The 25151-nt window shown below is 38.7% G+C and overlaps 1 protein-coding gene across 4 annotated transcripts in view; it reads left to right on the top strand.

The window, feature by feature from the left end:
* The window catches only part of PTPRK (protein tyrosine phosphatase receptor type K), a 417933-nt gene that overhangs the window by 344330 nt on the left and 48452 nt on the right, over positions 1 to 25151 (top strand). For all 4 annotated transcript variants that reach the window (XM_075498722.1, XM_075498720.1, XM_075498719.1 and 1 more), the window contains exon 13: positions 2366 to 2402. In XM_075498722.1, the coding sequence (XP_075354837.1) occupies positions 2366 to 2402 (37 nt within the window). The remainder of the gene's footprint in view (positions 1 to 2365; positions 2403 to 25151) is intronic.

Here is a 25151-nt window from a genome sequence, read left to right as displayed (position 1 = left end):
GGAAAAGCACCAGGGAGCGTGGTTTCAGGTGGGAAGAACAACTGTGGCTCTGCAGGCCCCGTGCTGTTGCTCTTGAATGTTTTTTCCTCTCATAAATGAAAAATGGGAGAGGGGGAATGATTGGTGAGGAGGGAAAAGATCGTAAGCACAGAAGCTTCAGATATTTAAAAAATTGAATTTTTTATTTATAATTTAGAAATCTGAAGGAAATTGCAGTAATATGTCCATAAGAATCTCCATAGGAAGTGTCCAGGCAAGGCAGAAAGGAGCTAGAAAGAATAGCCAGATCGAGAGCTGCTGAGACTCACCAGAGCCACTGGAAAGGAGCAGAAGCCATGTTTACCCTTCCTTACGTTTGGGTCTCTGCAGTGACTAAACAAATCCTAGCTAACAGGCGGCCTTGGCTTGGAGCCTTTTGAAGAAAATCTCACCTTCTACCTATGGTTATGAAAATCGCATACACATCAAATCAGAATGGGGAAAAAGCAGGAGCTAATGAAACTGTACTGGAGCTGCTTGAGAACTGGAGGCTTTTTCTGAATGAAGAGACCATTCCCTCTTTCTAGTTCTTATCTATAGACCTGTTCGAAGCAAACAAAGTGAAATAAAAGGTAACTGCTAGTCACTCATTCATATTTCCCTCACCTGCTACATATATTCCCTTTGCTTTTGTTGGCTTCCAGCTGACTAAATTGTAAGGACATTTGTTTCATTCCCCAAGAAATAAATGGGAGGGAAAAGTAAAACAAAAATATTAAACACAAAAATAGATCTTTATTTTGGATTTTACATTTTGACAGATAAGTAGAAGATGAGGGAAGAACATGTTATTTTTCACTTTAACTTGATTTCAGCTTGTGGGAGAGTTTAATCCTAAAATGGTTTTCTCTGGTATGACTTAAAACTTTAGATCAGATTTCTGTTCCTAGAGGGATTTGGGTGGGAGGTTTTGGGTGGACTGCCCTGCATTCTGCCAGGACACAGATCTAGTGGTTGTAAGATAACCTCTGAGCTGCAGAACGTTTAAACAGGTGCTTTACTCTAAAGCAGTGGGCTCACCAAAATAGTCAAAGGGAAGTAAAGTATGCTCTAAAAGACACTGTGGGGTTGGGATGAGGGTTACTCTGTGATCGTCACAGACGTTTTGAATGAAAGTGGACAAGTAAATCCAGTAACTGGGGAGAATGCTAATTAGGTAAGATTATATCGATAAACTTTGCAGGGCTTTCATTTAGATTGAAAAATTGTCTTTATGGAACACTTATGGGAAGCCTAAACTCACAGCTTTGCTCGTTTTGTATGAGCTGTGTTTACAAAACAGCATCAAGGTATTTTACCTGTTGCTTGGGAGTCTCCAAGAGGAGAGAGATCCCAGGGGATGTATTCAGGGATGGAGTGCTGCAGGGTGCAGTACTAGAGGGAGCATATTTTTATAGAATGAAACTGTCATTATTATATTTTCTAATTACATGCTAATATTGTTTAGAGTGATCTAATACAGCAGCAGCTGCATCCTCTCATGCAACCTTATGCTATTTCAGTATGTTTGCCTTTAAAATGACTGCACATTGTACAAAAAGGTCAGAAAACCCATTTGTGACTGACCCTCGTCTGTTCCAAGTTGTCCAAACTGTGCATAACCATGTCATTTCTCTGTTCACTTGTTTCAATTGCTGACCAAACTTTGCGGGGGAGGGAAGTAAAAACATAAAAATTGTCTTTGCATGTGCAACTTGTTGTGAGGCACATCACTGTCAAATCACTGTCTTTCCTGGGCAGATTATACAGGTTGTAGATTAACTGTGTCATATGTGAAGGGATACCTGGGCTGCTTCTACGCTAATCCCACACTCAGAAGCATGAGGGAGCATGTTGCTGACATGCTTCAGGTGCATCTATTCAAGACCATCAGAATGCAGCACAACAAGTTAGTTTGGACTCAGTGCTGACCAAATCTACCTTCTTTGCTGCATGGTGCTGTTGGAGGTCAACGCTGGCTCAGGATTTCTGTGCCATGAAATAAACAGGAGCACCAGTCCTCCCCTTTTCTTCCACTGCACCCTCTCTTGGTATTTTTATGGCATGATTTCCATTTGATTTGAATAATCTGACATTTGGCTACATCTAGGCTGTCCTGCACCTTTTCTCCCCACCGTTATCCTGGATAGTACAGATCAATGTCTAGATTTCATCCAGCTTTTGTAAAAGCAAAATCACTCAGCCTCTTCTCTCCTGCTAAGTCCAGAGCCCTGAGCCACCTTGCTGGCTTGCCCCAGCTGATCAGCAGATCTCGGATTAATTTATGGAATGGGGAGGGCAAAAAAAACCAACCTGATCTGACTGTTTTCTTTTCCCTCCTCAACAGGAAACCAAAACTCAGTGTGTTCGAATAGCTACAAAAGGTAAGAGGTTCATCCCTCCCAAGCAAAGTAGCTTTTTTTAATGAAATGTGGAGTTTCTGTTAAATGTTTGAACCAAAGACAGTACTGTCCCTCTATTTTGAACCACTTGATTGTCTTAAAATGTAATGGGCTCCACTTATTCTTTGGTATTGGGCCAAGAGAGTACTGTTCTAGTAATACTCGGAATTTAGACAAAATAAGTACTCCTTTGTTTTCCCTGTCTGTGGTTTTCAAGATCTGTTTTTAGGCTTCTGGAGCATTGCAGGCAGCAGATAGATGAACTGAGGACTAGAAAGCACACTTGGTAAACCGTCTGTTATGCTAACAGTTATTTCCAAGCAGGGGTGGAAATAATTTAAACAAAGGACACGATAGTTAATTTTCCTAAGTAAGAGCTCAGAGTGTTAGCTAGACATAGGGGAGGGTTGATCTGAGGAAGGCTCATGTCTTTGATAGCAAGTGAGGCCCAGGGCTAAGACTGGCTGCATAGCTGTGAGAATAAATCATACTGACCCCACATACGGTGGGTTAATCACATACTGCTCACTCAGAAATGCTGTTTCATCTTCAAATGAGGACTCAGTTGTTCTGCTTATTGTTATCTTTTGCTTTGACTGTATTTATAGCCATTCATTTTGGTTGCTTGATTGTGTCAACATGAGAGTTGTTTGATAGACTCCAGCAGCATAAACAAGAAAGGAGCTTACAAATGCTGAAAGAGTACTCTGCAGAGGCCCAGCACTACTTACATTGTCTCTTTCTAATTGCATATTGATACTCAGCATAAAAACAACTTTAGATATGAGCAAGCAAGCATTTAAAGTACTGTAGTGGCACATCAGCACCATTTTTTCCATCACTCCTTTCAGTTTAAAACTTGTTCCAATTAAAAGCTGATGCCTCTAATGAGGTGGTAGCAACAAAGCGTTTTCTTGAGAAACCAGAAAATAAAATGTACTTCTCAAGATGCGTTAATATTTTCGTCAAGTGAGGTAAGCTAATAAAAACAGGAAATTAAAACCGTGGGCTGTCTTCTGTGAAAAGTACATCAGCATTATCTTTCTTATGTTTACCTGGCAAGATTAATGTTTGAATTAAAATATATTTGCATAAACAAATATTTATGTACCACAAGCGTGTATTGCTGGGATTTGAGTTGAGGGAGAGTCTTGAAAGGCTCAGAAATATCCTAAAATACTGCAGAAATATGGAATGAGGAAGAGGAGAGCAGTGGTCTCTCTTATCATAAATTTTCTGGATAGTAGTAACAAAATGGGGAAGGAGTTCACCTGGCTTACGAGGAAATTACTTTTTACTTAACCGTATTCAGTCCACTGGTGTCAAAGCAATGTTGACGGGAGCAATAGTCCTGGTGGTTGCTTGTATGCCTTCTTCTGCCATAACAGTCACCTGCACCCCAATGGCTGTAGTCTGAAGGAAAGGGGAAATGAGTGGCACGTTTCTTCCAATTGTGCTATAAATCTTGGCTTTGCTGCTCTGGCTAAAGACATGTTTTCATGAAGAAACTGCATTGCCTGTACTATACTCCTTGGGTGTGGAACTAAAAACAAAAATGTTTTCTCTGACTTTATTTTAATTGATAGATGTGAAACGTGAGGGAAGGCAACATTAGGATCAAATGCTTTCTCTTGCTCTGAAGGAGTGCGTTTAATAAGGAATCATCGCTTCAGAGTCACGTACATTCATACCTCTCAAATGGTTATACTGGTATTCTAAACAGTTAAAAAGCTGATACTGAATTTTTTTCCCATGTTTTCATTGTAAAAATAATACCACAATTTGTCGTCCTTGAAGAAAAGTATACGTAATATATTGTTTTACGTATATGTTCATCTGGTTATGCTGATTTTTTCGTAGTGTGTAAGTTTGCTTTGAATCATTGACCTAGGACTTGTCTGGTTACATTTGTAATATATTCATAGGGGAAAGAGGACTGTCTCACCTTACCTAATGCACCCCAGTAAAGCTAATGTACCCTTTTAAAATCCAGCAAATTGTCTGAACTATGTATTCAGTTATAAAAGTAGCGTGTAGTTCTGTGTCACCTCCTGTGACTTGAAGTAGCCTACAGCTGGCCAAACAGAATTTTGCCTTGAACATGTTGAAAAGGCATTAAAATCATGAAGAGCTGGGGTGGAAGAGGGGGAGAGGAATGACATTAAAGGTACATGTAAAGGTGAGACAAAATTTCCCTGGTAGTGAAGTTCAGTATTGCCAGCAAAGGTACGTTCTCTTTTTTACCTCATTCAAGAGCCTGGTGTTATCTACTGTGTATATTCACGCTGCTAAGATGTAAAGATGGAAAAAATATGGTAGTAATGTCATGGTTTGGTGCCGAAGTTCATATCCCTGAAATTATAATCTTGATAATTTAACTTACTTAAATGTGTTATTTCCTGACTAATTTTTTTTTTTTTTGCTTGGGCAGTTCCCTATTAACATATTTACATGTATTTTAATGCATAAAGGGTTTTGCACGTATCATTCCCATGGGTTGCCTTCTACCTTTGAGAACTGATGGAATAGTTTGCTTATTGGTGTCAAACTAATGAAAGTCCGCAAATTTAAATTGAAGCGCTCATACTTTTTCAGTCCGTATATTCCAGGTGCAATGTTCTCGTGCGCTTGTGATAACAAAATGCGCTGAAGTGTGAACTCATCTAAAAGATGGTGTCAAATCATGACTAAAGTATGTTGCTGCTTTTGGTGTCTCTTGCAGAAATGTTTTTAGAGTAAGCTGAGAGGCTTAGTAGTGTCTGGTGTATTAAAATACACTGAGTTAATTTTTCATGGAAGAAAACATTGGAACAGCACCAGATTAAAAAGTAGTCTCCTGAGCAGTTCCTGTATACTTGCAGCTGAAGGATGAATGCCAGAGTGATTCTTTGATGGCCCTGATTTAGGGTAATAACAGGATTCCCCCTTTATCTGGACACCTATTTCCACAAAGCTTGTAAGAATTTAATGACTTTGTGACTTTTGCCCTTCTGCAGATTGGACTGAAGTGGCCAAGAGAGTCCCAAGTTATTAGATGTGGCAAGAGGGTATGAAAGTTGCACACGTACACAGTCTGTTCACATAAGCTTTGATTCCTGAGGAAACCAGGTTAAAAATAACTCCTTGTGACACAGGTGGTGGATAGGACATACCTAAAGCACTGTTTCCATTACAAGGATAGCCCAGAAAATGTATGAACTGAACCATTTTAATTCTTTGGATACTTTTAGCCAATACTGCCTTCCTCTGTCAACCTGAATTCCCTTCCCATTCAGATGCTTTTAGTAACCAGTGATCAGCATCAATTAGTTTCAAAAAAACCCAAAACAGTTAATTGTTCATTGCCTTGTTATTTTTTGAATCTGGGTAGTAGCATTACCCAGTCACTAATAATCTGGTTTCCCACACGTATAGTAACTGAAGAAGGAGAAAAAAAAATCTTGTTTTCTGAAGTGCAGAGAAGGGTACAGAGACTTAGGTAATAGGTCAGATATTCATTAGGAACTGAAAGATGGAGTTATGCTAGGAAATGTGCATTATTTGACAAAAAAAAGTGTCACATATAATTTCCTACAGAAAGTTCTCAAACTTACTAAAACTAATTTGGTAAGGCAGAGTTCAACCAGTCCATTACATGCTCATATCACAATGAATATGTGATAACTGCACCTGCCTAACCAAAGTATTGCTAGAGGAGTGAATAAAACATGCCTGATTCCCATAGCATGCACTTCAGAGTAACACACAGTGTTGATGACTGATCAGTCACATCTTGGGGTTGAGTTTGTGTAAAAATTTGAATGAGTTTCCACTAGCACACAACGTTGGCATTTCATTTTACAATCTAAAATGTTATCGACTGCTAAGGGAATTAAACTAGATTAACATGGTCAGAGAAGAGTGATGCTTCAAATTATTTAGCATGTAAATAGACGTTTAAGAGGACAGAAGGGACAGCAGAGCTGTTATTAAGCAGAGAGTATATGAATTTGACATTTCTGACAGTTTTTAGGCTGCCAAGTTTGAGGCTAACGCTGATTTACATGTATTCTTTTGTTTTGTTTTAGGGGACTAGAGAAAAATATTAAAAATGTAATTAGAAGAAATCTTCTGTGGCAGTAAATAAAGAAGTGGTGGGCCTGGCAGCTCTATCCCAAAGTAGTTAGAAAGAATAAATGGAGTCCAAGGTTTCTCACTTCGTGTTTAAAACATGAACTTCATCACCTCCAAAATTATTTTCCCTTGTGGTTTTCATTTGTATTATTAGTTCAGGCAGTGTGGAACTCCTCTATCTCTATGCGTGTTTGGTTCATACAGATGGATGAAAATGCCATTTGAGATGATGCGCATCTGGAAGTAATTGTGAAATAGCAGAAAATGACTTTTTAATCTGATTTGAGGAATAAAAAGGTCTGGGTGGTAGCATTTCAACTGCAAGTGTGCATTTAGTCCACCATCATTATTACTCTGAATTAATTCCCACAGCAGTTGGGGATTGATCCAAAGGCCTTTGATGTCAATGGGAGTCCTTCCACTGACATTAATGTGCTTTGGATTAGGTCTTTAGAAGTCATAAATCTGTCTAGACCATAATTATTTCCTTGAAATTGTTCCTGATGATGTTTCTGCTCTTAGGGAAATTTGCGAAAGTCAAATCACCTCCTGTAGCAGGATGCTCAGATATGTCTGTTACTGATTAATGCAGAAATGAGGGAAGATGTCAGATGCTAAATGTATATGAAACGAAGCTTCTTTCACTGTTGTTTTTATGTTTGGATCAATGCTCCTACAATGACTTTTAGCTGTACCATCATAATAGGCACTGGAGACCTAAGTGGCAATATAAATTCAGAGAAGGATGCAGATGTTGCCTAAGTCACATCTTTCTTTTCACTCATTCATAGGGAAAAGCTATTAGTATGTTCAAACTTTAGTGGTGTTTTGCATAATATCTTTTATCTCACAAAGAGGAGATTTTAACTGACTTGCTGAGCTTTTTAAAGATGGAAACAGAATAGTAGCATGGTATATCTTCCGCTTTTGTATGTGAAATTGCAGTAGCTCACCAAGCAACCACATCTGCCAATTCTGATAAGTGATACCTTTCGTTGTAAATAAAAAATTGAATGATCCTTTGATGGAATAGTTGATGATGGTTATAAAAAAAGCAGTTAACTGAGGGACACCTCAGATTTCCAGATGCAAAACCTATAATGTGGGTATTTTCATATATGTGCAGAGAGTAACAAAATCATGGAATTCAATTACCAAAATTTTATTTTAGTAAAAAGGAATTTAATGTAACAGCAGCATTTATTAGGTGAAGCTACCTGATTGATATGCATGGGACAACAATTTTCAGAGAATGTGTTTCCCGTTCTTTATTATAAAGCACCAAAGAGAAGTACCCTTTTCTGCTTGTCACTTGACATGTCTAAGAAATAAGGGTTCTTTCTGAGGGTAACAGCAAAAAACTCTGAATTACCTAATGTTTTTTATGCTTATAACATTGCCTGAGCTGAACCATTTATTTTAACTGTATTTGAGAATAATTATGATCAGAAGTATTTTCCAGTTTCCGGCCCCTGTCCTCAGTCTTCAGGAATATGGGTTTATTACTATGTTTTGAAAGAGTAGTTGACTGTTCTTGGTCAGAAAAGTTTCATGGATGAGTAAATCTAGTAAATACAATTAGTAAATTTAATGGCTTTACTAGAGAACTTTATTTTTAAATACATTTCGTAGTGGATAAGTGTATTACATGCAAACATTCTTTTGTTAAATTTAGCTTGGTTTTGAAAGTTAGCTTTTTTTAAAATCAGTAAGTTTGTAAGAGGAAACACTAGTGATAGATTTCAATGTGTTTTAAAAAATCAACCATTAGAATGAAGAAAATTTTAGTCCAAAGATATAATAAATATTAGCTTTCCTTGGTTTTGAAATGTTTAGGTATTTCTTTTGGCCTGGACACTTAATGAGTTACTTTGTGCAGATGCTGTAAGCATATTGAAATCTTGGGAACCTTCAGGATTTCCTAAAGAATAAGAATTTTAAATGTAAAAATTCAGATAGAGTATTCTAGTTTATATTTAAATATTAGAGAATGAATGTTGATACATTACCTGCTCTAGGTGAAAGATCAGCAGCTTAGCATCTATGCTCTTTTACTAGGTGCCTGGTTTCTTAGGTCTCTTCAGCCATTATAAATATTATTTCATTAATCAGAGTGTGGGCATTGACTGTTCTGCATCCATTGTTAAAAAATATGGAGACATAAAGGTAGAAATTTACTGTTTTTACAAAACCCATTAGACTTTTAACTGCAATAGAAAATCCTTGATTCCCCTGCTAATAGATATGCAATTAAAATGACCATTTGAAATGGCCATTTGCTAATACTGCAATGTTTTTTTTTATTTTAGCTCCCCTTTTTTTCTCTTCTTTCATCATTTCTTACTTTTTCTTATGTCTTTACTACCTTCTTTGTGTCATATTTAAGGTGATTTTTGGACATAAGTGATTTTATAAGTGTTTAGAGAAGATAAACTCTGTCATCACCTGATAGGACTGGACTCTTTAGCCCCATTTCACCTGGACAGCATGTCCCCACTTTCATTTTATATTGTGATTAACTATACCATTGGATAAAATGGCCCCTTGCAATGCCTGGGTCTGAAGAACATGTGAGGTGGAACAGGCAGAAATTGCTGCCTCTAACAGTCTATCACAGGCATCTCATGTGCATGTTTGGCCCAGGAGCGACAGGAGTTTGACTTATCTGTGCAGCAGCAGAGCTTTAGAGCAGCCCTATTGAGGGGCAGCAGTGTTTCACCTTTTCAAAGAAAGGAGGAGAAAGGGGTCTCTAGGAATTAATTGTGTTTACATCCAGTCAGTAGTCTTCAGCCAGAACGAAGCTTTCTCCACGAGTGGGCCTGTCGACACTGACAGCCCAGAGTAGGTTTTGCCATACACATCATTGACATGTAAGTGGAATTCTATACCCAATAAAGCAAACAATTGCTGATGCTAGAAATATCCCTACGTACAGGTATCTTAACACCATTCTTAGTGCTGGTGCAGAAACTACAGTTTAAACTGGATGAGGTCAAAATCAGTCGTGTTTGAAACTAGTTCCAGGAAATGGTGGAATTTTTTAATATACACACATTTATTGGATTTGGAAGTTTGTAGGAAAGCCCTAGATTGTTTTGGAAGTGGTAACGAAAACTTGAATGGCACTCCAGCAGTGATAGTAAGCTCTGAGCCCTAGCTGGTCAACACTGTCCCATAGCTCTGATGTGCTGTTATTACGGAAGACACCATGGATGCATTCAATATTGAAATACTGGCAGCTTCCTTACTATGCTACAAGTTAGCACTGGTGAAGTAAAAATCAGGTATGTGGCAGATTGATGATATGATCATTAATAATGAGGAGTTGATTTCGATAGATCACACATAAGCCAACACAGATAGAAAATCAAATTCTTAGAGAGTATGTATGGCTGGTGGCTACAGATCTGGTGGAAAAAGTGCCTGTCAGCAGCTCATTGCTATTGCTGTTACAAATGACTGATCTCACTGAGATTAGCCAAAATTAACTATCTTAATATAGTCAGTCAAAATAATTTTAAATGTTTCCTAAGTTAGAACAATTGCACGAGCAGTTCTGAAAGCAGGGTAGAAATGACAGTACGTGCTGGAGAGATGTAGTAGTGAAAGGCAAGGGGAGGTAGTCTTCACTGTCTTCAGGTGCAGCCAAAAGGTCTCGAGGTCATGTTTGAAACTGCTAGAAGAAATGGAACCTCAAGGTCAAAACTGCTTCAGTCCAGCTACAAAAAACAAACATAAAATGTTATATCAGTATGCAACATCTTAGTGCAGAATTGATAATCTTTGCAATTATCTGTCCTTGTATTAACAGCTACCTAACAGAGATATTTTGAATAGGAGTCAAAATATTTTTGAGCAACAAAGCTGCTTACTGTGCACCTGGACAGGAAGTGCAAGCAGAACTTCGTCTCAGAAAAGAATGATGCCCAAAGAACGCAGAAAAACTTCAGCAACATCTAAATCTGAAATGTGCTTATTGATTGTTATGAAAACCATTTATGGCCCTAAAATCAGCGTCACTGTGTTTCTCTGTATCTAATCAAACACTTTTAACTAAATGAAAAGAAGTTCCACCTCATTGTCATGAACATTACAAGGGTTTATTAAACTATTTGCTTGTCATCTCTGACAGAGTGCTAAGTGAAGTTCTACAGCTAGTCATCTAGAAACAAGGAGCAGCATTGCCAAGCATAGTAGCACTTCCTAAACACTGTCAAATGTGTTGCAGAGCAAGTCAGTATGGTTGATTGGCACTGCTGCCAAATTACTCGAATACAGAGATTGATGCTTTGTCAGCTGTGTAAGGAGACAATGGCTCTGAACTTCAGGAGCGCAAACTGCTTTCTGCTCTGATGGGAAGTTGTGTGCTAACCACACTATTTCTGGAAAGATCCTGACCAGAAGGGTATGCAGGTGGACCTTGCAGGAGGGACGATCTTTCTAGAAATCATGTGGTTACTGCACATCTGTCTGTCAGAGCAGGAGGCAGTTACAGGCACTGTTAAAGTGATTTTTGTAGCCAGGTAAATGCAACAGAATTATGACCCTGTGTGTGGTTTTCAGTGCTGTCGACTTTGGAAGTGTGTGGAGGCTTTTGTGCAAATTCAGCAGCCTGGAAAGGACTTTGAATATTCTTCATGCTTCACAGTGACGTGGTGATAAAGGTTCTTGATCAGGATGGCCTTCCAGAACCCTTTATTGTCCAAAAGGTCACAAAACAGATTGCATCCTCTGCCACTTCTGATTAACATTTGCTTTGTTGAGTCAACAGGAAAGGTAACCACATTCAATACCATATAGATGCCAGAATATTTAACCTGAACATTAAATCAGAGGTCCCATATCTGCTGACTTGTGTTGCTTGCTCTTTGCTGATGATTGAGTATTGGTTATTCACACATATGTAAGCAGACTACATATTATTGACTGTTTTAGCCTCTCTGCCAAGTGGTTTGGCCAGGCCATTAGCATAGAGGAAAAAGAGGTCCTGCTCTAACCTTGCTGTGGTGGAAAATATCCTGAGGCAATAGTCTACGCTGACAATACACTAGTGAAATATGCGAGAACAGCAATGCTACTTCAGCAGCATACTTCTTTCAAAACACCACAGTTAATAGCAAAGTCATGCAGGGAATAGCAAAAGCCAATATAGTATTTAGGACATTAAAGCAGCATGTCTGAAATAAGAGACATCTGGCTTCCCACAAAAGGAAACATCTATTGTGCATTAGTTGTTGCCACTCTTTGTATGGTACAAAACTTGGACCATTTATGGTCTCCACATTGAGCATCCAAACCATTTCCAATGCACTGCTTTCATGCCCTTGCTGCCATAAAGCTGTAGGATGTTACCCTGAATGCTGCACTCCTAAATTGCTATCACATTGTCAGCACTGCGGCAAGATTAACAGGACGTCCAGTTATACCAGACCTAGTTCTCATGTTGGACAACAGATCGCCCAAAGCCAGTTTCTATGGGCAGTTGAAATGCAGAGGAAAGCTCAGAGGCCGCATAATGAGGTGGTTAATGGCAAGTTTAAGGCAAATCCTCAGTTACATGTCATCAGTTTCACAGTGTGGGAAATTACATCTGAAGATTTTCTGCTCTGGCAAAGAATAGGTACTTACACCATCATAACACGCAAATAAAATCAGAATGGCACTGTATGGTATAAGTGAATATGGTAGTGAAAGAGATTATTTCTGTAGACTTCACAGTATCATGAAAATGGACCTCTTTCTGGGACAATAAAACCAAGTCCTTACGTATTGATGGAAAACAGGCATCATAATCACTCTTTCCATCCCTCGTGCAACTGTATTTCTGACTTTGCCATGTCAAAGGGCTGCTTATGGAAGATGTAGATCATATGTTTTGTAAACACTGGAACAGGTTGCCCAGAGAGGTGGTAGATGCCCCATCCCTGGAAACATTCAAGGTCAGGCTGGACGGGGCTCTGAGCAACCTGATCCAGTTGAAGATGTCCCTGCTCATGGCAGGGGCCTTGGACTAGATGGCCTGTAAAGGTCCCTTCCAACCCAAACCGTTCTACGGTTCTATGCTATGAAGTTATATTTTTAAAACAGTTTATGATTGTACATGTTATTGTTAGATAATGACAGGAAAACCAAACTGTTGACTATTTGCTGGAACTGTTGAAGGAGTTTTTGCTATTATATCCATGTTTTTCATAATAGTGAAAGGATGACTCTTTTTCCGTATGAGAGAGGGAAGAATTCTACAATTACTGTAACTGCTATTCAAATTGCCTCAACATATGGAAGGCAGTTGATTTGCACAAATACAGGCATTTTTTAATGTGAACCTTCATTTTTATGTACACTAACACCATCCAGATTATCTGAATGGTCTGCTGGTTTTGTTGACCCATTACAATACGTAGTCAAGCAAATCTCAGATTAACCCTTGATCTGTTTCTAATTCCTCAGATTTTGCTGAATTGAGATTATCATTCTTGTTTTGAAATTATGGTACTGCATTCTCTAGAATTTTGTAACAAATTTGATAAGGACTGGTAATTCAACATGCCGTCATTATTTTCTGCAGATGTAAACAGATTTTCTCATAGTTTTTTAGTGTTTCTCACTTCTCATAGTTCATAAAGATTTAATCCTGAAGGGCTTAGTATCTGATATTATTCCAAAATTTAGAAAGGTTGTCAGCTAGTTCCCATTCTGCTTGAAATCACTGAGCCATAATGTTTATACGGGAATTTACATCCATGTGCTCATCTTTCATAGCACTTCCTTTTGTGCACCTAATGGAAAGGGTTACCGTTCCTTGCCCTGGTGTAAAGGTTTTTAAGATACTGGACTGTGAAACCTGGGCACTGGGTGCTTCTTCTGCTCAGTGAAACATATAGAAGGAGCCTCTGTTCTCTGTCTCTCAAATGTGATCAAAGATGACAATTGCTGTATGTAATAATACATTACCTTTTCTACTCGCACATTTACAGAAAATTCTGTTATAAATATTAGATAGGAGGGTTGATTTTTCAGATTACTCTGTCTATTGAGGAATATACGTCACAAGTCCGCATGAATAGCCATCAGATATTAACCAGCAGAGTTAGATTGGATTTTTGATCAGTAACGTGAACTGTGGAATGTGCCATTGCTGTTACCAACCACTTACATGTTTCAGCCTAGATCATGCCACACACTAAGATGGGAAAGGATGGTGGCTATTTGCAGCAGTCACCACCTGTTTGTAAATCTACTGAGTTCGTATTTTGCTTTCAAACAGAATTGAAGAACCCTTATTCTACATAAGTAGCTGGCAGCTTAGGGACCGAGAGATGGCAAAACTGAATCTCATTATATGCTTGTCCGAATATGAAAGCTGGTAATTTGGTTGCCTTTGTATAAAAAGATATTGCTTACAGGGCATAAGCTCTGAAGCATGATGTTACTTAGCTACATCAAATGGCTTTACTAATATAGATTGAATTCAAACTGAACTGAAGACTTTTCTCAGACTCAGAAAGTGAAATCAATTTGTGCATGCAGAGAATCGAGCAACAGAAATCATAACTTGCTGAATGTCCCTTTTTGAATAATATTGGTGAAATTTAGACAGTGAAATTTTGTATCTATGGAACAGAACCAGCTAAAAGTGTTTTTCCAAATCGTTTTGGGAAGTACAAATCTTTTATACTTTATTTTTGAGTAACCCATTCAAGGAACTGTTTTGGATGAATGCAAGCAATTACTTAGGTAAAACAATTTGGTTTGCTGGAGGAGGAGGTCTGTGGTGCTTGAATAGATCGTAATGTAACCTGATAGATCGTACGCACACAGCGCTGCAGTGTTTGGAGGACAGTGAGTTGACTTGCAGAAGCTCAACTGCAGGAAGGCCTGTTCAGTTGTTCATGGCAGGCCTCCTGAGTCATCTTGTGTCTGTGGTTAGAAAAGCTCAGCAGAGCCCTCGTTCTTCAGAGACAGCATAGCTGCATTGTGTTTTGAGTATAGTTTGAGGATGTGGGACTCCCTAGATTTAATGGTTGACTGCTGACCCAGCTGTTGGACCTGAACCTGATAGACTTTTGTATGAACTAATGCCTATAGCTTGGAGGAGAAGAGGAACAGCCACCTGGGTACAGTTGCTGCCTGAGCCTACAGCAAGGGTGTACTGCCTCACCTGCCACCAGCCAGCCCAGAGAGGTGATAAGGTCTGGTTTCCATTGTGATATACAGCATTGCCTTTCCTAGCCATGCCTGTGCTCTCTGCACAGTGTATCAGAGCTGCTTTTCTGCAAATGGAATATCTCATTTCTTTAACAGCACACTGATATAAAAATTAATATTTTAACTTCATTTTCAGCAAACAAGCAATGGCAAATCAACAAGTGTCAGGAAGCAAAAGAGAATGTATGTTCTTGTACCGGAACTATTTGCTGCATTTCTTGGGATATGTTATGGATTCAAGACTGGATGCTAGATCTTGCCCCATTTCTCTGTGTAGCTGTAGATTTCTCTCTTGGAACTGGACATCTCATTAGGATCAGAGTGTGAGATTTTGGTTGGAGGATAGCTCTCCGCTGATTTTTAATTATAGAGTAAAGGGAAAAAATACAGATACTTTGCCTGTATAGAGTGAGCATAGTTATTGCAGCTGTGTATATGTTGAACAGTAACTTGCAAAATAACAAGGACCAACTGTTTTTTCTATGCTCTTGACGACTTTGTTTCATTTTAAAGTCTGGCTTTTATTCCACGTACTCAGTTTCTCCACTCACATCTAACAATGTGATTATTTGTAAATTCCCATGAGTAGTATTGAAGAAAGATGCTGTCTTAGGGATATTTTAAGTTTTTTCAAGACAAAAAGGACTGGGTATCAGAATTATTATTGATTTCCAGTCACTGTAAAGTACACGTACATCACAATAAAGGTTAAGTGCCTAGAAGAATGTAAAAGAGCAGTGGCTTTAAGTAAAAAGAAATTCCAGCTTAAAAAGAAATCAGACTAAAGTAAATGCAGTGAACTACTTTCTTTATGAGTAAGTCTGGAATGTTTTCTTCACATGGCTACTGTAAACAGGATGTTTTCTCTTTTTCTTCTTAATGCAGACAGGACCACATCAATATTTAATTTGACCATGAGTAGTATATGTGTTGCATTTAACCCCAAATATATTTCAGACTTTGTGTGTTTTTATAATGATGATATGAATTTATAAATCCTTAATGCCCTTAATTCCGCCCATATGTTGTGCTGAAATCCTTAGGAATTTGTAAAAATAAAAATCAAGAAGGTAGTTATAGGCTCTGAAAGCTGAAAACAGACCTAAGCCAGTCTAACAGCTAAAGATTTGTCAGCTGGATCCTAATGCTCCTAAACCTTTGGCATAACAAATGTTGCCTTTGAGAACTTATCCCATTATATCTGGGCATCTTAAATCACTCTACAGAAATAATATAAGATAAAATAAAATGCTCTACTTCTAAATAGAAGGCATGATCCTGGCATCTGTGCTTCCGCCCCAAGTGCTGTCCTTCTGTGCCACAATCAGCATGAGCTTTTCTTAGATTTATGCTTGTGGGCATATGGACAACTGGAAGTCATTTGGAGATGTCAGTTGTCCTCATTTTTTTTCTTATATCCTTATCCACTGTCAGTTGCTAAGGATGGTACTAGTTTTACTCTGAAGCAGTATGCAGTCAGATTGCTTCATGTACTTTTTTGGATTTCAGAAGCAGAGAGCAAGAGAAGCCATTATAAGGACTAGCATGTGTGCATATACAGGTATTTTCCACCAACAGAAGATGGTGTTGATTCCTCAGCCTGTGTAAAAGCTCTGTCTCAGGTTTTTACATACACTTGCTCAGTACCTTCTAAAGACTAGGCAGATGGAAGCAAATGGATGCTTTCATCAATTTATAGACTTGCCATGCCCATTTGAAACTCAAGACTTTTAAAAGCTACAGATCATTACTAGTTTGGAGGCTTCCCTGCCCATGGGACTCAGAATTTTTGCTAGTCATCCTATCTTTTGTTGGTAGCCTTTTGTTAGGCGACAGTTGCTTTCTTCCTTTCACACCAACTATTCATGTTGCTGGGTTTTATTTTCCCATCCACTCATAGTAAACTGATGCACCAGCACAGCATTATAATGAATTTCTATTTGGTTAGGCAAAAGTTGGATTGTCATGAGTAATCGAATTACTGCTCTGGAGACAGGATTTCTAAGTGATGAGGTGAAGCGATTACAGCTGTAACCCTTACAAGCATAAAAAGATGTGTTATGCTAATCCTTTGTGAATGGGTTGAATTGAAAGCAAGGGGAATAAAAAAAGAATGCTCTCGGAAAAAGAAGGGGGTATGAAAGGACTACTGTGTCATTTATTCCCTTTTCATTCATCCTCTGTTGCTATAGAGAAAAAAAAAAGTAGTGGTAACCGGAGTGCTTTACCTTTCAAGTCTGTCATTCAAATCATTTAATCTTAAGCTGCCTGAAATATTGTGTGAAAAATCGGGGGGGGGGGGGGGGGGGGGGGAAGGAGGAAGGATAGGTATAACAAAAAGAAATGTGTGAAGAAGTGCCAGTAAGTGTAGGTTACTTTTTTTAGGTTACTAAACCTGGTATGACCCTATCTTACCTTGGTGTAAAAACAGCAGAGTGAGGAGGGGAAAAAAAAAAACACTGAGGAAAGTATGAGTTACCCCAAACATTACCTTTATCTGCAAAGCGGAGTGTGAGATCCTTGTTACCCCCAGGCTTGTTTATTTTCTGTTTCAGCTTTTTCAGCTGTTAACTTGAGACAGAGCACTCCTATTTAATACCTGAAAAGACTTAAAGGTTCAGCTAGAAGGAGAGGTGGCATGTGAATTACCATGTAGTAATTAATTGACTAGAGCAACGTAAAGAGGTTTTGTTAAACAGAGAAGAAGAAATAAGTTTTCGATTTTAGATGACCAACCTGAATATAAATGGCCAATGGTATAAGTTGTTTTGGGGGGGGGGGTTGTTTTGTTTTCTAAGATTTCAAACAGTTTTCATTGCTGCTCTTTTTTCCCCTCTCTGTATACTTTTTGGGGGAGAGGGATGGGGTGGTTGACCCTGGCCAGCAACTAAGCACCCACTGAGCTGCTCATTCACTCTCCCCACCAGCAGAATGGGGAAGAGAATCAGAAGAGCAAAAGTAAGAAAACTTGTGGGCTAAGATAAAGATGGTTTAATAAGTGAAGGAAAGATTTATTTATTTTTTAAAAAGTGATGCAAAGCAGTCACTCACCACCTCCCACAGACAGCCCAATGCCCAGCCAGTCTCCAAGCTACAGTTACTTTGGAAATTCGAAACTCCCAGCTTTTATTGCTGAGCTAGGTCTCATATGGCATGGAATATCCCTTTGGTCAGTTGGGGTCAGCTGTCACGGTTGTGCCCCCTCCCAACATCTTGCCCACCCCCCAGTCTACTCACTGGGAGGCAGTGTTAAAAACAGAGAAAGCCTTGATGCTGTGCAAGCAGTGCTCAGCAATAGCTAAAACATCCCTGTGTTATCAACACCATTTTTGGTTACAAATCCAAAACACAGCACCATACAGACTGTGATGAGGAAAGTTAACTCCATCCCAGCCAGACCCAGTACATTGTCTCAGTACAGTACATTCCCAGTACATTCTCTGTGGTCATGTTTTTCAGTATACTATCTTTCCAAGGAGAAGATTTGGGCAAGTTTGGGCAAAATTCCTTTCACTATGTCTGCCTGCAGAGATGATTCAAATTTGGTGTTCTGAAAATTTCGTATTAATGAAATCCTCCATTAGCTCTAAATTTGGAAAAAAATACCAATGGGCACAGGGGGATGAGCTGTTTATTTTTCCCTGTCAGGCATCTGAAACTAACTGGAGTTTAAGAACATAGCCTTTGAAGGAAAATAAGAAAAAATACAATTTCCAGAGCTACTACTTTACACTTGCATTTCCCCGAAATTCCTTGAGTTCAACCTCCCTGGAAAGCCTCTGTTTACTACTCTCTTACTGTTTTGCTCACATCCCTCTTGAAATTTTTAAGATACTAGCCAAGGTGAAAAGACTTGTTTTAACCTTAGAAGTGATTTTCAAACCATTCCTGTTTATTTCATCGTGGTGGGAATAGACCCTTGTGCACAAGGAGCCCTGTCTGAAAAGGAAGGGATAACCCAGCTCTGAACCTAACTCGCCCTAATCTCAGCTGTAATCTTCCCTCATCCAAGGTTAAAGACAGGAATGAAATCCAAGCTGAAATCTTCTGTTACTAGAGTATTGGACCAAACATGTGAGAAAGGTCTTTGCAAAACACTGAGCAGAAGTCTCTTATACTTGTTACCCACCTGCAGTAGCACAGGCATGGTGGCAATGCTATGGGAGAAGGATATTTGGTTTTAATGACGGAGTACCTGCCTGTATAAAAAGCTAATTCTTGTAGGGCTACAGAATGAGGAATATTTGGCTTCTTCAAAAAAAATTGTTTGAATTTGGCTGTTGCTGTCACTGGGTTTTCAATCAGCAATTGTAATTAAAGTTTCTTAAATATTAATGGTACTTTTTACACTTGCCAAAAGTCAAGATCAGTGTAAGATGGTTCAATGCAGTGAAACATGTCTTGAATTCAGGTTCACTAAGTAAACATTGTTAAGTCAATGAGCTGAGTGAGAATGAAATTTAGTTAGTGTATTGCTATGCAGTAAAACATTTCAGGTATTTTACTGTTTCTTGAAAAAGGCTTTACAAACACTCAATAAACATAGAAAATTGATATTATATAAAAAATATCTTCTGGTGATGAAACTGATTTAATAAATACCTGCAATACCTATGAATGTTTAATAAAGTATTTTTTTGTTAGTGGGCATAAATACATTTTGCTGTAAATGAATGAAAATAAGATTTTTTTGTGTATGATTCTACTGGGAGCTTAGAGCCAATACATCTAACAAATCGTTGAAAAATTTTGCAGTAGGTATTGCTTTTATGTAAACTGAAAATCCTCAAATTGTCATCTTTATTCACTGCATTCGATGAAGCAGAAGAAGAAGAGACTTGAAATAAAGCTTTTCTTTTAATAGTTTGTATTAAGAGTGGTTGAACCACTCCTCTGTTTGTCTGTACTGGCATAGCCCCACTGATTTCAACTGAAGGTCTGCTCTCAGATGCATATGGAGTTGTTTTATTTCCCAGGTCTCAAGAGAGTAGCTGAATGTAGAAGATAATTGAAGCAAACTGGGACATTTTGAGTTTAAAAAGTGTGAACTGTTTTTTAAAAAAATGCCTCTGTGTTAACAATACAAATACAAAAAAAATTTAAGATAGTAAATGGTCTCTGAAATTTGGTCCTTGCTTTGCTTATATTTAGGCTTAATCTCATTTTGATTTGTTCATTTGCTCAGTAAACACTACTTTGAGAAATAATATCTTTATGCTTAGAAAAAAGTAGACAGGCCTTATAAGAACTGTCAAGGGTAAAACCAGTGCAATAGTTTGAGGCAGGAGTCGTTTGATTTTGGGAAGGAAGGAAGGTTAAATAACAAGGTCTGCATTGATATTTTTCTGTTAAGTAGAAGGTAATACCAGTTCCCTCATTTCAGTGATGTTGGTTGGTTGGTTAGTTTTTAACTGCATGGTAAGAAAGGGAGAGGACTGTATTTGCTACAACTGAAGTTGAAGACTTAGTATCAGTGACCCGAGGTAATATATATCACAGGGAGATTGATCTGTAAATCACTCCACGCAGATCTGACAGTGCATTTCGGACATGATTTGTAATGCTATTTACGTTCTTGCTCTGCCTGTCTCACAAAAAGGCACACAATTTATGCAGAGTTACGTGGTAGTCTTGTGTTGTGGCAGCATCTGGGGTTCCCATTGCTAACCAGCACAGGGGATGGCCTTTCTAGAGTGTGCAAAGCAATGTTTGCAGCAGGTCTGGGATTGTGCCTTCTGAAAGAAGGCAAGCAAGAAGCCACTTATTTTGCTCACAGAGATCCACATTTGAGTTTGCTTCTCTTTTCATTGGCACGAATCGCTCAGATTCATGTAGCAAGGGAATACAATTCAAGTCCAATTTAAGCTGACATTTACAATGAAAAATCATTGATTTCATCAAAAATAATTTACTTTTATCACTAAAGAACTAAACATTTTCTGTATCAACCGTTACCCTTTCTTCTTTTTTTTGTATTATATGCTTTCTTTCTTTTGCTGTTTTCCTTGTTGCTGTTTTTTTTCTTTTTCTGTTTTCCTAATAGTCCAGTTCTTTTTCCATCGTGTTTTCCTTGTTCTGCATATCTGTTTTCCAGACTCTTTTTCTTTTCATTTCTGATTTCCCTTGCCATGTCTCTGTATTTCATTCTCCTGTCAGACCTAGGGCAGCTCCTTTAACGACAAGCTGTCTTTCTGCCACTAAACCCTGCATCGCCCCTCTTTTATCTCCACGCTTTCTTACGGCAGGGTTTCTCCAGCCCTGGGGGGCCCCTGCGGAAAGGTCCACAAGCAAATGAGGAGAGCATTTCAGGGAGGAAAGCAATCACATGCTATAGGCAGTAAGTTCTTTTACCCAGTATGTAGCCATATTAATAGCAGCTTGAAAGGGTGCTTTCTATGCCCTTTCCCAGTTAATGAAGCTTGAGCTGATCAAGATGCTTTCTGGTAAGCAAGGACTAACTCATCTAATGTCTCTTCTCCACTGGCTTTCTGCACTTCTTTGCGTAGAGAGGCAGGACCTGAAGAGTAGTCTTCATCTCTATAGGCAATCAGTGGCCACTGAGAATCTTTTAGCAAACCAGAGCATGAGATTTTTTCTTAAATATTCAGGGCCAGATGCTTAAAGCTACAGTCAACTATAAAAAGTGCCCAGGAAGGAGCCAGCTCTGATTGAATCTGAGAGGATTGTTTTTGAAATTGCAACAGCCTTAGAAAAAAGCCTCAAACATGAATCTCAGTGAAATACTGAAACTGGAAGAAATACAAAGTTAAAATTGCATTCCCTGCATTTCAGAGAATACTGCTTTGCACGTTTATCTATTTATGAAAACAAGGCAATAATGACTACATAGAGCAATGAGATGAACAGAGTGTCACTTGGTGTCTTCATGTATAAAGTAGGAATCTTGGAATATTTCAGGTTGGGAGGGACCTCTGGAGGTCGTCTGGTCAAACCCTTGCTCAGAGCAGGTTCAGCTTAATTGGATCTAAATTGGAAGTTAAATTAGGTTGCTCAGGGCCTTGTCAAGCTGAGTTTTTAAGGTCTCCAAGGATGAGACATTCTCCAATGTCTCTTTGGGCACTTGCCCCAGTGTTTCACCACCCTCATTGTGATTTTTTTTTTTTTTTTCCATGCTATCTACTTTGGAATTTCCCTTGTTGCAAGTCATGTCTGTTGCCCCTAGTCCTTTTGCTGTGCATCTCTCAGAGCAGAGTCTAGCTGTGTCTTCTCTACATCCATTCGCCCATGAGGCAGCTGAAGATGGCAACAAGATCAATTCTCTCCTTCCTTATTTTCTGCAAAGCTGCTTTCTAACCCTAGGCTGTATCCTGGTCTGGTGTTACCATCCCAACTGTAGGGCTTTGCACTTGTCTTTGTAGGTAAAAGAAGGTGGAATTATTTTCCATGGAGAATATCGCATGTAGCTGAATGGAAATATATTAGCCCTGGTGCAAGTTTGCCAGCACAGAATCGAACATTTCTTTCTAGCAGTTACACTGAGTAAAACCTACCTGGGTCTACAAAACTGAAAGATTATTAGGTCCCTTCTCCTTTCTCAGTGGCGTGATGGTAGGTGTATTTACCCCTAAATGATCAGTGAGATAACAAAGACAGTTGACCTTTAATACTATAGATTTTCTAAGATTTATATTTATTGCGCGGTGAAAACAAGTTAGTGTTATATGTGCCTTTAGATCAAATTACATTTTTATTTCTTGCTTTTCCTTTTCAGCATTTTGTCCTACTGAAAAAACTGTTAGATAAACATTTACCTTCTAAAGTGTTCTAGTGATCAAAAAATGCTTTTATAGTTTTCTTACGAAGTTTAATGTAGTACCAAGTTGTTTAATGTTTGGTTCAGAAACACATTATTATCCTCCATTTTCCATTTCTTGAATGCTTGAGGTACGCAAACAGTTTTGTATTTAATCTGACTTTTGGGATATTCTGTAAGTAGCAGACATGATCATACAGGATTGCACTGTGTTTTCATGTAATACTGACTAGTCTTGTTATTACACCAGGGTCAGGCAAGAGGAGGTCTTATCTGGAGATATTGTCATTGCATTGATTGGCTAATATGTTTCCCCAGGTGTACGTTTCTTTTCAAACATGGATACTTAAAATATGACAGTAGATCTGATTTATGAGAGGTGCTCAAGCCATCTGAAAGTGGTCTCCTGTGTTGGTGCTGTCTGAGTATGTCAGGGTGACTTCTTCTAACCAAGTTTGAAAATTCTGGCCAGCTGTCTCTAAGAAAGCTGATAGATAAGGTTGTTTAGCCTGGAGAAAAGGAGGCTGAGGGGAGACCTTATCGCTCTCTACAACTGCCTGAAAGGAGGCTGTAGTGAGGTGGGTGTCAATCTCAAGACGTGTAGTGGTGGACTTGGCAGTGCTAGGTTAACAGTTGGACTTCATGATCTTAAAGGTCTTTTCAACCTAAACAATTCTATGATTCTATTATAACATTGCCTGTTATTCTATGATAACATTGCCTGTTTTTTAAGGAATAAGAAGCTGAAGCACGTAACTCATTGAGGTCATATCGAGTCAGTCACTGAGTAAAGCCATTTTTCACTTCCTTGAAGAGAAGAAAGGCCATTTTTGCTGTGGATGATCAGGAATACCCACTTGTAAATGGGAGCTTACGCTATGGAGTGGCCCGTGTGTTTCAAATCACAAGTCACATTTTGCCAAAGGGACAATTTAAATGAGGTACATAGAGGTGTGTCTTAGCCTGTGTCTCTGAAAACTAGAGCACATTGTTTTCATGTCAGTGCTTGTTTAATTCAATTTTTTGCTCCTATTTTAAAATGTAAATTTGGTTTTGCTCATTGTTAGGCAAAGCTCGGTGCCTCGGTATAGATATTTTTGCCACTTCATCTGCAAGAGTTCTTGGCACTCCTTCAGTTTAAGGTGATTTTCTCCTCCAAATCAGTCACATTTTAATCAGATCACAACTGACTGAAAACCCTAAAACTAGATTTAAAGCATAAATACCAGTACAGTAATCTTCTTTGCCAGCAACCCATTACATAAATAATAATACAATATTTGCATGTTATAGTTGGCTTCGTTTGAGTTCCATGTGGATTTGAAGCTTTGTTAGATATATTCTTTTTTTCCTTTGATACAGTTGTATTTTCCTGGAGAATCTAGCTGGGAAAGCAACAGCCCAAGGCATGTCCAATACAGAACAGCTAATTTCATCCTCTGGATAAAAACAACTAAATGCTCCACTACCCACAAAACATGCAGCCGAGGGGGCCACAAATCCACTTTCCAACTGATAACCTTTTAGTTCTGCATGCTGCACAACCCAGTGCTACTTTTCATACAGCCTGGCTGCCTTCTGTCAGAGTAAGCTTTGTGCAATTAAAAACTGATTCATCTTTACTTTTTATGAACCACTGTAATACCAGGTATGAAAAGATCATCTAACTTTAATCATGGAGACTCTTTATTACATCTGGTTTCCCCATCACAGTTTTGTGTGAATATTTACTTGAATAATGGAAATAACAAAAAGTCTCTTATGTCTTTCAGAAGAGAAAAATTGATTAGAATTTAAGGTTTGAAGGCATCAAGACTTCTGTATAAAAAGAAAAAATGTGAAAAAGTAAAGCCAAAGGTTCAGAAAATGGCAACAGATGTTAACAGTCATCTTTCTTGTAGGTGTGTTTTGTCCTGTAGTCTGCAGGACTGCCACCTCTTCTTCCTGCTTGAAAGTTTCTTTGAAATATTAGTGATATAGGGATACGTGGAAAGAGAGGCAATGACACAATGCAAAAGGTTTTTAATGTCATTACAGGTCCTGATCTGAACTCACTAGTAAATGGCAATCAACCCAGAGCTGTGAACACCGATGTGTTTTTTTTCATAGAGTTGTCATTGCATTAGCTGCATGTTGTTGTAGTGCCATTACGGCTGTGTTTATAGATGTCAAATGCAGTAAACAAGCCTATAAACAGGCTTGTGACTTCTTACACAGGGTTTAAGGCTTAGGTAACATGTTTGTTTTGCAAATGGTTGGTGTACCGGAAGATGTCAAAGCTTTCAGTCAGCTAAAGGCTGTTGCCTCACATCGCAGCTGGTAGACTAGCGTGGATAAGCACCACTGCTTTGATGTTTCAGTGGAAAATCAGGTGGCCTAGGTTAGAGTGCTGACATAAGACCTTTCAGATACATTTGGATAAGCAGATTTGGGAGCAACTGCATAATTAGGGTAATGGCTGAGACAGTACTTGCAGCCTGCTGCGATGTGCAGCTGGGTGATACCCAGTTGGTTTGGAAGAAGATATTTGCCTTTCCCTCATACTCCCAGACCTCCAGCTGCTTGGACACCTATTAGTGCTAAGGAGTTCAGGATAACCTCAAGAGTTTTGACCCATGTAACTTTCTGAGAGTAGA

The sequence above is a fragment of the Mycteria americana genome, chromosome 3, assembly GCF_035582795.1.
Source record: "Mycteria americana isolate JAX WOST 10 ecotype Jacksonville Zoo and Gardens chromosome 3, USCA_MyAme_1.0, whole genome shotgun sequence".
In the NCBI taxonomy this organism is placed as follows: Eukaryota; Metazoa; Chordata; class Aves; order Ciconiiformes; family Ciconiidae; genus Mycteria; species Mycteria americana.
The sequence above is the reverse complement of the archived record's forward strand: the minus strand, read 5'-3'. Positions and strand labels throughout refer to the sequence as shown.